General features: G+C 44.8%; 1 protein-coding gene across 4 annotated transcripts in view; it reads left to right on the top strand.

The window, feature by feature from the left end:
• CEP104 (centrosomal protein 104) overlaps positions 1–14018 on the top strand; it is a 42851-nt gene that overhangs the window by 12280 nt on the left and 16553 nt on the right. For 3 of the 4 annotated variants that reach the window (XM_032758714.2, XM_058444288.1, XM_058444290.1), the window contains 7 exons: positions 4603–4771; positions 5262–5417; positions 6838–7065; positions 7667–7864; positions 9272–9439; positions 10433–10606; positions 13536–13712. In XM_032758714.2, the coding sequence (XP_032614605.1) occupies positions 4603–4771; positions 5262–5417; positions 6838–7065; positions 7667–7864; positions 9272–9439; positions 10433–10606; positions 13536–13712 (1270 nt within the window). The remainder of the gene's footprint in view (positions 1–4602; positions 4772–5261; positions 5418–6837; positions 7066–7666; positions 7865–9271; positions 9440–10432; positions 10607–13535; positions 13713–14018) is intronic. The other variant, XM_058444289.1, reaches the window with a different exon arrangement.

The raw sequence follows: 14018 nt of genomic DNA, 5'->3' as shown, positions 1-14018 counted from the left end.
AGGCTGGAGTGCAATGGCGTGATCTCGGCTCACTATAACTTCTACCTCCTGAGTTCAAGCAATTCTCCTGCCTCAGTCTCCCTAGTGGCTGGGATTACAGGTGCCTGCCACCATGCCCAGCTAATTTTTTGTATTTTTAGCAGAGATGAGGTTTCATCAGGTTGGCCAGGCTGGTCTCGATGGAGTCTTGCTCTGTCGCCAGGCTGGAGTGCAGTGGCGTGATCTCGGCTCACTGTAAACTCTGCCCCCTGGGTTCAAGCAATTCTCCTGAGCCTGACCTCAGGTAATCCACCTGCCTCAGCCTCCCAAAGTGCTGGGATTACAGACGTGAGCCACTGTGCCCAGCCACACACCTTCATTTATTGCCCAGTAGAGACTACTTCCTTTCTTGTGTTCAGGTATTACTAGAAGTTTCCTAAAATGCATTTAGAACAAAGATCTGCCAGCCATCCTTTGATATTTTATCAGCACAAGCAAATTCATGGTAAAAATCAAAGACATGAATGGACCCAGGTTATCAGTTCTAGAGACATCACCTTACGGCCTCTTCAAAAGTTTATTCTTTAGAAGAGTGAAAAATATGTATCACATACATTTTTAAAAACACAATTTTGCCAGGCGCGGTGGCTCACACCTGTAATCCCAGCGCTTTGGGAGGCCGAGGTGGGTGGATCACGAGGTCAGGAGTTCAAGACCAGCCTGGCCAACATGGTGAAACCCTGTATCTACTCAAAATACAAAAATTAGCCAGGCATGGTGGCACGCATCTGTAATCCCAGCTACTTGGGAGGCTAAGGCAGGAGAATGACTTGAATCCGGGAGGTGGAGGTTGTAGTGAGCCAAGATTGTGCCACTGCACTCCAGCCTGGGCGACAGAGCGAGACTGACTCCATCTCAAAAAAAAAAAAAAAAAACACACACACAATTTTTACCAATCCCTCTCTACCCATTAAAAATATTTTTTCTCACTGCTAAATTTGGCTAAAAAAAAAAAATGGGTATTGGGAAAGTTCTTCATGTTAACAATTGTAGGCCGGGTGTGGTGGCTAATGCCTGTAATCTCACCACTTTGGGAGGCCAAGGCAGGAGGATTGCTTGAGATCAGGAGTTTGAAACTAGCCTGGGGAACATGGCAAAACCCCATCTCTACTAAAAATACAAATATTAGCTGGGCATGGTGGCGCGTGCTTGTAGTCTCAACTACTCAGGAAATTGAGGCAGGAAGATCGCTTGAGCCAAGATCATGCCACTGTATTCCAGCCTGGGTGACAGAGTGAGACCCTGTCTCAAAAAAAAAAAAAAAATTATACATATTTTTCTGCTGCTGTTGCCGCTTCCTCCTTTTTTAGCAGTGTAAGGAGTGGGGGTGAATCCACTTTTGGAGAGCTAAAGGGCCCCACTGTGCCATCCTCGGTCACCCTGTCTGTCCCAGGCACCTCTTTGGGACAGTGGCTCCCTTGCCACCTGCCTGCTGTGGATGACAAAGAGGGGACTCCATTCCAGAGGTGCCTGGTCTAAAGGAAAGAAGGGAAGGGCTGGCATAGTTGCCGCAATGAGAAATAAAGAGGAATTGAAATGTTTGTTAGGCTGAGCATGGTGGTGCACGCCTGTAATCCCAGCACTTTGGGAGGCCAAGGTGGGCGAATCACTTGAGGTCAGGAATTCAAGACCAGCCTGGCCAACATGGTAAAACTCCTTCTCTACTAAAAACACAAAAATTAGCCAGGCATGGTGGCACACACCTGTAGTCCCAGCTACTCGGGAGGCTGAGGCAGGAGAATCCCTTGAACCTGGGAGGTGGAGGTTGCAGTGAGCCAAGGTCATGCCACTGCACTACAGCCTGGGGGACAGAGCAAGACTCCATCTCAGACACACACGCACGTGCACACACACACACAAAGTTATTTAAAAATAAAGAGGAATTCCAAATATCCTCGGTTCTTCTCTGACAGCAGCTTCCCAATAAAGAAAAGATCAACTTTTTAAACTTTAATCGAAATTTCAAATTTGTCCGCGTTTGGTGTAATTTCACTTGTACCTGCATACAGACTGCTCACATAAAGTGATTAATTCTTGATCCAGGCTCTTGTATTTGCACACAACCGGGATCAGATTCTCTCTGCAGTTGCTCAGGAGCCGCACGCGATTTGCTGAGCGTGTGCACTGATGGACAGCGAGCCTTCCCTCCTGCGGAGGCTACCCCGCCTCCCCACAGGCCTGGTGCAGACCAGAGCTGTCATAGGCACTTGTGAGTGTGGAGTGCTTAGAGGGTAGAGGCTATTCATGTAATGTCTATAAAAAAATAACACCAGCCTCTCAGTCTCTCCCTCAGAGCCTCCTTTGCATAATAGAAAAATCACAGTACTCTTCCCATCTTTCGAGCTGGCGATAGGAAGCACTGTGAGGAAGGAGCGCTGAGAGTGGATGGCTGCCTCCCTCCTGCCAGCCTCGCCACGAGGACCGCAGCTGGGGCTCTGCCTTTACTGAAGCAAGGGCAGTAGGGCAGGAACAACCAAACTGATTAGGTCTTTAGTTTCTCAGTATCTCCAATAAAGCTTCTTTCTGTTATTTTGATTTAGACTTTAAATCTGTCGCCTTAATCCAATCAGCCAGGTGGGATGGCAGGCTATGGTTTGCCTGTCCTGCCCCACGCCCGGGGTTTTATGAAGGTTAAGTGCAAGGACTGGGAAAAGCTGTGTAACTGGCATGTGCAGGCCTGTGCTGGACGTGGAATCCGGTCATTGCCACTGGGGGTTCTGTACCAAAGTGGGTAGATGGCACCCCATGCTGCTGCTGAATCAACAGGAGCTGGGACTGGGTGCCACAGTACATGATGTTTGCTTTGAAGGATTTTTATAATCAAATGAAGTCTTTGTGTTCATCTCTGGGACAGCAAGGCAACGTGACTTAGAGTGTCATATGTGTTACGCTAAAAATAGTTAATGTGATCTTGTAGACACCCCAAAATGTTTTGCTGTTTAGTCACCCCTGGGATTAGATACAGTTCAGAGCTGCTGGTGCCGTCCCAGCCGCCAGCCTGTGGTGCTGCTGTGAGCGAAGTACCGTGACCTCAAGGACGGGGAGATGCCAGAGGTGGGCTGTGAGTGCTTAAAGGGGGCCTATTCCCATGCCTCACTTGAATTCATTATAATACAGATTCACCAACTATACTTTTATGACCAATGTTTTCATTAAAACGTACCTGTCTCAAAGGATGTTCAAGTCACCGTAAGCAGCTGGCTTGTTTAATGGGGTTGATACAGCAGCTGGGACACTTGCATCCTCATCCTCTCGTAAGATTTTGTTGCTTGGTGAGACTAGCTTTATTGTTTACATTCTAGACCCTACTATAGAGCTCGAAAGGAGGAATAGAGGTCATATTTAATCAGAAATGAATTATTCAGGTGACTACAAAAGATCACTTATTTCTGAAGGAATGTTTTTGATCTCCTCTAGGATATGATGGTTGACACCATACAACTTAACCCTTTGAGTAAAACCTCAGTGGTAGCAATTCTTAACCTATCATGTTCATCAAAAATACTGTGATGTTGGCCGGGTGCAGTGGCTCACACCTGTAATCTCAGCACTTTGGGAGTCCGAGATGGGTGGGTCACCCGACATCAGGAGTTCAAGACCAACCTGGCTAACATGGTGAAACTCCATCTCTACTAAAAATACAAAAAAATTAGCCAGGCATGGTGGCTCATGCCTGTAGTCCCAGCTGTTTGGGAGGCTGGAGGCATGAGAATTGCTTGGAGGCAGAGGTTGCAGTGAGCCCAAGATCATGCCACTGCACTCCAGCATGGTCAACAGAACAAGACTCTGTCTCAAAGAAAAAAATGCAGGCTGGGCGCAGTGGCTCACGCCTATAATCCCAACACTTTGGGAGGCTGAGACTGGTGGATCACTCGAGGTCAGGAGTTTGAGACCAGCCTGGCTAACATGATGGAAACCTGTCTCTACTAAAAATACAAAAATTAGCCAGGTGCGGTGGCACACGCCTATAATCCTAGCTACTCAGGAGGCTGATGCAGGAGAATCACCTGAACCCGGGAGGTGGAGGTTGCAGTGAGCCGAGATGGCGCCACTGCACTCCAGCCTAGGCAACAGAGTGAGACTCCGCCTCCAAAAAAAGAAAAGAAAGAAAAAAATACTGTGTTGTTATAAAATACGGCGCCTGGACCCCATCTTGGGCCCACTAGTCACATTTCTTAGGGTGGGGCCTGGTCATCCATTTGTCTTTGTTTTTCTCCTTGTTCTGCAGTTGATTCACATTCACTGTCCTATTCCCAGGGCCCATAACGAGGCGAGGCCCAGAGTCTGCACTCTGAGCGAATGCACTGGAGGCTCAGATGCCTTGAAGTGCAGTTTGGTTCATGGTCAAGAGTATGAGCTTTGGAGTCAGAAAGGCCTGCTTGGAATTAAGAGCTCTGTGACCTGAGGCCCGTTACTTCTCTGAGACCCGTTTTCTCATTCAGGAAATGCTCTGTGAACCATGGTGGGGCGGGGTGGGGAGGGGCATGTTCTCAACCATGCATCTTCAGCACTGAATTCCTAGGGTGTGAAATTATCTCTAAATTATGCATTTCTTCCCTTTAGGAAATCTGACTCTATTTCTCCGCTAGATGACTTAGCTTTTGATATGTACCAAGATCCAGAAGTTGCACAGATTATACGAAAATTAGATGAAAGAAAACGAGAAGCTGTCCAAAAAGAACGCTATGATTATGCCAAGAAACTAAAACAAGCTATTGCTGATTTACAAAAGGTATTGCTTTTGGAGAAAACAGTTCCTAATTTATGCCTGTAATAGGTTTTATGTATACTTAGAATAACTACATGGTAAAAGAAACCGGTTACTAAAAGCCGTGAAGTTAGTGCGAGTTCAAAGATCTCAGCAAAATAAAGTTACGGAGACACATAAGCACTTTAAAAATGCAAATGGAAGCAGAAGCTTTACCTCTTCAGACTCACCTTCAGGTGCCAGGGTCAGCCACCTCGTTACTGGGACCCCGAGCACAATGGGAAAATAGGAAAACCAGCTATCCTGAAAGTCATGACCAACCCATGGGCTTATTAGATGCCAGTACAGCAACAGCAGCCAGACCTTTGCTATGAGTGTGGCCCATTCCTTCCATTTCCCTGTGCTCGCTCCCTCTCCTCTCAAGACGCTTCAAGCATGATTCTTAAACATTAGCTTTGCATTTGATGTGAGTTGATCCAAATTTGAAACAAAAAGCAAACATTTTGTGCTTCAGGTTGGTGAGCGCCTTGGGAGGTATGAGGTAGAGAAACGCTGTGCCGTGGAGAAGGAAGACTACGATCTCGCCAAGGAGAAGAAGCAGCAGATGGAGCAGTATCGCGCCGAGGTGTACGAGCAGCTGGAGCTGCACAGCCTCCTGGATGCCGAGCTGGTGGGTGCAGGAGCCCGGATGGGGTGGAGGAAAGCCTAGGAGAACAGAGATTCAACTGTGTGGTTCACAAAGGTGGATAGATGTCTTTGAAGGGCAGTGTAAAACACTCTGCCGTGCTCAGGGGACAGTTATCATAGATGGCCTCAGCTCTGTGCCTACGTCAGGGAGGCTTTGCCTCCGCATGTTCTTTCAAGAGACTCACAGTCGTGGGAAAGGGAACGAACCGGGGTCAGGAAAACCGAGGCCCTGCTGCTTTTCTGCTGCATCCCTTCATCTCCAGCTGCTTCCTTATTTGGAAAAGGCAGTGATGACCCTGCCCCACTGACCCCTCAGTGTTATAAGGATCAAGTGAGAATGTAATACCAACAGCTTCAGTGTATTGAGAACATATTTCCCATAAGGTGCTCTGCCTCTGATTTTAGAACTCATGCAAATGGGGCATTCAGCCCACATGACAGATTAGGAAACGAAGGTCCTGAGATACAGAATAGTGATTGAGGCATGGTGGCTCAGGCCTATAATCCCATCACTTTGGGAGGCCAAGGCTGGAGGATTGTTTGAGCCCAGGAGTTCGAGACCAGCCTGGGCAACATAGAGAGACCCTGTCTCTACAAAAAGTAAATAATAGCCAGGCCTGGTGGCACACACCTGTAGTCCTAGCTACTCAGGAGAGTGAGACAGGAGGATCACTTGGGCCCAGCAGTTCGAGGCTGCAGTGAGCTACGATCGCACCACTGCACTCCAGCCTTGGTGATGGAGTGAGACCCTGCCTCTAAAAAAAGAGAGTGCACACTCTGGAGCTGGACTGTCTGAAATGTCCGGGCACCACCATTCCAGCTCTGTGATCACTGACTAATTCTTATCAGCTTTATGCCTCAGTTTTCCATCAGCTTTCAAGTGGGGGTAAAAAGAGTAAGCATTAATGAGCCTACCTGTCCAAAACACTCAGTACGATGCCCAGTGTGCAGCAATTGTGCAGTCAGCTTTGCTTGTTGGGATTACACAACATCACTTTCCTTTGTACACACAGTGAATAGCAGTGCCAGATTTTGAATAAAATCCACTTGAGTCCAGCCCAGGTGCTTTCTCCACACCACCATGCTCCTGCAGGGGCACATATGTGTGGACATGCTCCATGCACAAATGCTCATTCCTTCACTAGCATTTTGGGTGTTTATGTCACTTTTGTAGTCCACACAGAAATGTAGAGAGACAACTGAGATGAGTGCAACTTGATTGTGTGGGACTTTGAAGTAGATTTCACTCCATGAAAGTTTCTCTTTGGTTTTGAAATTTTTCATTGTGCCAAGGAGCCTCTTCCAGCACAGCTTTCTAAAGTCTTATTCATCTGAAGGAATTAGATGGATATATCTGGCATGGCAGTGGCATTTGAAATTAAATGTTTCTTTTTGTTCTCTAGATGCGAAGACCTTTTGATTTGCCCCTCCAGCCCCTCGCTCGTTCTGGCAGTCCTCGCCACCAAAAGCCAATGCCCTTACTACCACAACGGGAAGAAAGAGGAACAGAAAACCAGTTTGCAGAACCTTTCCTTCAGGAAAAGCCTTCATCATATTCTCTAACTATTTCTCCTCAGCATTCTGCAGTAGACCAGTTACTCCCTGCCACAGATCCTCATCCAAAGATCAATGTAGGTAATTCCGTTTCAGATTGGCATTCAATTTATTTGGGTATTTGTAGAGGACCTGTGTTGTGCCAGGTGCTGTTCCTATGCATGAGGTGCATGAGTGCACCCCAGCCAGACCCACCTCTGTTCCATTCTAGGAGCCATAGTGCTGAGTGAGAACATAGCCACATAAGCAATAGGCCTAATGACACCTTGTGAGCATGTTTATTAAAATCAGGCTTGATGCTGATTTCTAAGCAATAAACTAAGAAAATATCAGAGATCTTGTCAGAAAAAAAGATGTAATAGCCTTTACTTTAGTAGTCTACCATGTCAATTGAACTGAAATTGCTACCAGTAAACAGTCATTAAGGCGGAATCTACCTTGCTTTTTTTTTATTAGGTCTGTAATGAGTTTAGAAAGTAATAGAAAGCCTCATCTAATCTTTTCAATTACATCCTATTTGTTGTATAAATTATTCTAATCTGATGATACTGATATTTAGCAAAATAACATCTTTCAGATCAGGTAAGTAAGCGCAGTGAGCCTGCCAGTGAGAGTTGCATTGGAGAATGTGACCTATGGAGCTCCCCAGCGCTTTCCTCTCTCCTTCGCTCACTGCAGGCAGAGTCCCTGCCCTACGATGAGCGGCCTCTTCCAGCTATTCGTAAGCATCATGGGGAGGCAGTGGTGGAGCCGGAAATGAGTGATGCAGACATCAGCAATGCTCGGAGGGGAGGCATGTTAGGGGAGCCAGAGCCCTTAACTGAGAAGGCCTTGAGAGAAGCCAGCTCTGCCATCGATGTGTTGGGAGAAACCTTGGTAAAAAAACAAACAGTGGGGGGCAGAGGGGAGGGAAGTCTATATGGTATGCACACCTCTGCATACTTACACATAAAGGAGGGAAAACGCCCAGGGCTTTGCATTTGCAATATTGTTGACTTCCCTTTGTTCTTCCTGAATTGGAAAGTCTTTTGCTAACTTTTTTTTTTTTTTTTTTGGTGAGACGGAGTCTTGCTGTATCACCCAGGCTGGAGTGCAGTGGCCCGATCTCCGCTCACTGCAAGCTCCGCCTCCCGGCTTCACGCCATTCTCCTACCTCAGCCTCCTGAGTAGCTGGGACTACAGGTGCCCGCCACCATGCCTGGCTAATTTTTTGTAATTTTTTTTTTTAGTAGAGATGGAGTTTCACCATGTTAGCCAGGATGGTCTCGATCTCCTGATCTTGTGATCTGCTCACCTTGGCCTCCCAAAGTGCTGGGATTACAGGCGTGAGCCACCGTGCCCGGCCTTTTTTTTTTTTTTTTTTTTAAGAAACAGAGTGTCGCTCTGTCACCCAGGGTGGAGTACAGTGGCATGATCATAACTCACTATAGCCTTGAACTCCTGGCCTTGGCCTCCCAAAGTGCTGGGATTACACACATTAGCCACCATGCCTGCCCTTCTGTAAATTATAAATTATGTGAAACAGCAAAAACGTGAGCTAAGATGTATCAGTGAGTACTCATTTCAGCCTGGGTGTTTCCTTCTGGCATTCATGGAGCTTGTATTAAACAACTGCTCCGTTCTGAATACCAGCTAATTCCAGCGCAAAAGGATGGCATAGCAAAAGATGGAAGTATCTCCTTATAGAAATGAGTAGAGTTGGCCGGGCGCAGTGGCTCATGCCTATAATCCCAGCACTTTGGGAGGCCAAGGCGGGTGGATCACGAGGTCAGGAGTTCAAGACCAGCCTGGCCAAGATGGTGAAACTCCATCTCTACTAAAAATACAAAAATTAGCCGGGCATGGTGTCAGGCACCTGTAATCCCAGCTACTTGGGAGACTAAGGCAGGAGAATTGCTTGAACCTGCAAGGGGACGGAGGTTGCAGTGAGCCGAGCCACTGCACTCCAGCCTGGGCGACAGAGTGAGACTCTGTCTCAAAAAAAAAAAGAAATGAGTAGGGTTTTCCCCTCATTCTCAGCTTTAAAATATTTCTCTTGGAGAATGTAATACTTTTTATATTTTAACATAGTCTTAAATTTCCTTATCAGAAAAAATTATTTCTCTAAATATGCATATTTATTTGTAAAAGTTCTATTATTAGAAATGAATCATTTTCATTTATAAAAGTTCTGTTATTAGAAATGAATCATTTTAGTTTAAAAAAAAAAACAAGGCCTTCAAGTTGTATAGTATTGGAGGATGGTTGTGTGATGTCATGCAAATGCTGCCTGTTTTGTGGTAGGTTGCTGGGGCCTATTCTAAGACATGGTCCTACCGAGAGGATGCACTGCTTGCCTTGTTTAAGAAGTTGATGGAAATGCCTGTTGGAACCCCAAAAGAAGATTTAAAGAACACACTGAGAGCATCCGTCTTTCTCATTAGAAGAGCCATAAAGGACATTGTGACCTCCGTGAGTGCCCTCAGCTGGCGCTGGCTCCAGCGTCTGTGGATGAGATCATGCGCCATACCAAGAAGACCAGAGTAGCTTGAGAGAGGACCAGTTGGTCATTGACATGGTCACCAACTGTAACTTGATAGAATCACTAAGAAATGAGGTTCTCTAGCAAGAGCTATATTGTGCAACTGATCTTACATGAAGGGTCTGGGAAATCTGCCTTTGCTTGGGTCATGGTCTCTGGTCTCGAGCAGTGTTCGCTTTTCCATGGTCTGCAAAGCCAGGCATTTGTAGAGGCCTGGTTCAATGCTACCACATCTTCAGTTTGTGTTTTCACTTTGCATGAAACCTGATGGGGTTGAGAATTACTGTTTTTCTAATGCTGAATGGGCCTTAAGAATGGACATTGCACAGTTGGGCTTCTAACAGCCCACTGAAGCAGGGCTGTTAGATACTCAGTATGACGGGAAGATTTGGGCTTACCCATTGAAGCAGGGCTATTAGATACTCGGTATGAAGGGAAGATTTGGGCTTACACATTGAAGCAGGGCTGCTAGATACTTGGTATGAAGGGAAGATTTGGGCTTACCTATTGAAGCAGGGATGTTATATACTCGGTATGAAGGGAAGATTTGGGCTTACCCATTGAAGCAGAGATGTTACATACTCGATATGAAGAAAAGATTTGGGCTTACCCATTGAAGCAGGGATGTTAGATACTTGGTATGAAGGGAAGATTTGGGCTTACCCATTGAAGCAGGGATGTTAGATAATTGGTATGAAGGGAAGATGGGGAGTGATTTCTGACAGAGTGAAGTAAGAGCGTATGTCCTCTATATGCAAGGTACTGTGTTTAGAAAGCTGTTTTCAGTTTGCTATTTTCAGCCTTTCAGATGAGATGTCATTTTCAATATAATGTTCATATGTATTACTGATAGTAAGTGCCATGTTTTCTCTTGGTGGAATTCCACTGTAGTAACTCATCCGTGTTTATCACTTTTCTCTTAGGTCTTTCAGTCTTCTTTGAAATTGTTGAAAATGATCATTACACAATATATTCCTAAACATAAACTGAGTAAACTTGAAACAGCGCACTGTGTGGAGAGGACCATTCCCGTTTTGCTCACCAGAACTGGAGATTCTTCTGCCCGCCTCCGCGTCACAGCTGCAAATTTTATTCAGGTCTGAACTTCACCATGGCATTTGAAACCGTAGATGATAAACATATTCCTGTAGCCCTCTGGCTTTCTTAACACCTTTTACAAGATTCTGTCTCTACTCAGTTAATATTATTCTCGGGGATTCACCATCACACTTTCCTTATGCTCTAAAAGGTCAGTTTTGTCTTAGACATAAACTTTAGTTAAAATCTACAGTTGGGTTTTTCCAATGTTTCTTTTGTCCAACATATGCCATTAATTTTTTAAATAAATAAAAACATACAGAAAACGATATCAAAATAGAAAATCTGAGGGTAAAGAAATAAAAAATATAACTGTCTTAATAGAAATATTTTCATTCTTTCACCAAATGTGCCTCCTCTAGGCTAGATATTATGGGAAATATTGAGATAGAGATAAATGTATGAGTTTGGGGGCACACAGTTATGCACCATAATTTGAAAATCTTTAAACTAGCTAATGAATTCATCTAGTCTAGGAGTTCTTAAGAGTCCTCCTTTGGGCTTAAGAAAGCTTATGAATTACTTAAGTTTTACACAAAATTTTGTGAAGTGCAGATCCTTCTTAAAAAAGAATCCAGGCCAGGCCAGGCACGGTGGCTCACACCTGTAATCCCAGCACTTTGGGAAGCCGAGGCAGGCAGATCACAAGGTCAGGAGATCGAGACTATCCTAGCCAACCTGTTGAAACCCCTTCTTTACTAAAAATACAAAAATTAGCCGGGTGTGGTGGTACATGCCTGTTGTCCCAGCTACTTGGGAGGCTGAGGCAGGAGAATCGCTTGAACCCGGGAGGTGGAGTTTTCAGTGAGCCGAGATTGCGCCACTGCACTCCAGCCTGGCAACAGAGTGAGACTCCATCTCAAAAAAAAAAAAGAATCCAGGCCAGGCGGGGTGGCTCACGCCCATAATCCCAGCAGTTTGGGAGACCAAGGCGGGCAGATCAGTTGGGCCCAGGAGTTTGAGACCAGCCTGACCAACATAGTGAGACGCTGTCTCTGCAAAAAATACAAAACTTAGCTGGGCATGGTGATGCACCGCTGTATACCCAGCTACTCGGAAGGCTGAGGTGAGTGGCTTGAGCCCAGGTGGTTGAGGCTGCAGTGAGCCATGATCTCGCCACTGCACTCTAGCCTGGGTGACAGAGCAAGTCTGTGTCTCAAAAAAAAGAATCCAAAGGGGTCATTTCTCCAAAATATGAGGAACCACAGATCTAGTTTCATTTAATAAACCTAAATTTTCAGAGTAAATAAGGAAAACGAATGCTAAAAAAATGTAAGAAGAAATGCCATCATGCTAATGTGCTACAGTATACACTCCTGGTTTACAACCTACATTACACTCCTGGTTACGACCTACACTACACTCCTAGTTACGACCTACAATATGCTCCTGGTTATGACCTATAATACACTCCTGGTTACAATACACTCCTGGTTACGACCTACACTACACTCCTGGTTACGACCTACAATACGCTCCTGGTTATGACCTATAATACACTCCTGGTTATAATACATTCCTGGTTACGACCTACACTACACTCCTGGTTACGACCTACACTACACTCCTGGTTATGACCTACACTACACTCCTGGTTACGACCTACACTACGCTCCTGGTTACAACCTACAATACACTCCTGGTTACAATACACTCCTGGTTACGACCTAATATGCTACAATACACTCCTGCTTATGATACACTCCTGCTTACGACCTAATGTGCTACAACACACTCCTGGTTACGACTTAATGTGCTACAATACACTCCTGGTTACGATACACTCCTGGTTATGACCTAATGTGCTATAATACACTCCTGGTTACAATACACTCCTGCTTACCACCTAATGTGCTACAATACACTCCTGCTTACGACCTAATGTGCTACAATACACTCCTGCTTACGACCTAATGTGCTACAATACACTCCTGGTTACAACAGCTAGAATTTGGGGATGAAGAGGATTCATCTTTCAAAAGATATGTTGCAAATGAGCACATGTTATTGCTTCATTTAATTATTTTTAAGCCGCATTAATTTCTGAGCAGTTTGTTGGTGCCAAAATGTTCTCTCTATTTGAGATGACCTTAAGGCAATCTGTCGAGGGTTACAATTCTTGTGTACCAGTATGCCGGTTAGCGGACTAAATATACACTCACAGCATCTGTTTGTACTTAAGGAGTTTACTGTCCAAACTTCCCTGGAGAATGATCTTCTTCTTCTCTTAGCTTTTAGATTTGTACAGAGTCACTCACAGGCCCAAATACAGAGTGAATCGGGCCAGCAAGATGAGAGATTATTTTAGATGATAGGACCCACAGACCTATTGGAAACAGGTTTATTTCTGATTATAACTTAATGCTTCAGCATCTTATTTTTTTCTCTATATCCGCTTAATTAAGTGATAAATATCTTAATTACATAAAGACTTGTTTGTTTAGAGACATTCAAATATGTAATGGTACTTACATTTTTTCCATCTTAACCCACTAGTGACCATATCACTGCAGAATCATACACTCTTGGCTGACATTTAATAAATACTGAAATAATGATGATTCTAGCAGCAGCTATAATTTCTTTTAGAATTTTAGAAATGAGAAAACCTTTTCCTTGAAGCTGAGAATACTGAGAACAGAAACCTTCAAGTTTTCAATTACACTTCTGAAAAGCTTTCATTAGACATAAACTCGTTTTATTCTTCATGATTTTATTTCCTGTGGCTCAGATTTTCATTCCTAATGGTTGTTATGCTTTAAATAGAAATACAAGCTTACAGATCGGTGCTCTTATTGCTCCTTGTCACTATCAATCTGTATTTCCCTGTTTTTCCCTTCAATGTTTAGTTTAAGATCATGCTGAATTGTACTAAACTGCCTCCAGCATTTTCCAGTAAAAATTAACAAATTACGTTGGCTTTCACAGGAAATGGCCTTGTTTAAAGAAGTTAAGTCTCTCCAAATTATTCCATCCTACCTGGTGCAGCCATTGAAAGCAAACTCTTCAGTTCACCTGGCAATGAGTCAGATGGGCCTCCTGGCCCGGCTGCTGAAAGACCTGGGCACTGGCAGCTCGGGCTTCACCATTGACAATGTGATGAAGGTAAGCAGACCTCACGTGTGACACACCACCTGGCCCGGCACTCACCACAGTGCCTGGAGCGTGGCGAGGGTCTCATCAGCGTTTGTGGAAGGAATGAGTGAGGCAGTGATTTCAGAAAAATAGCCAGTGTTTCATCCAACAGATGGGGGCCCCCACACGCGTCCTGCTGTCTAATCCTACTCGGTGGTGCATGGTGTGTGCAGATCTTTATCCATGGAGAGAAACAAATCATAAAAAAAATTTCTTTGTCTTTTTTTTTTTTTTTTTGAGACGGAGTCTCGTTCTGTCGCCCAGGCTGGAGGTGCA

This window comes from Hylobates moloch, unplaced genomic scaffold (genome assembly GCF_009828535.3).
Source record: "Hylobates moloch isolate HMO894 unplaced genomic scaffold, HMol_V3 SCAFFOLD_9, whole genome shotgun sequence".
In the NCBI taxonomy this organism is placed as follows: Eukaryota; Metazoa; Chordata; class Mammalia; order Primates; family Hylobatidae; genus Hylobates; species Hylobates moloch.
This window is presented reverse-complemented; position numbering and strand designations above follow the sequence as displayed.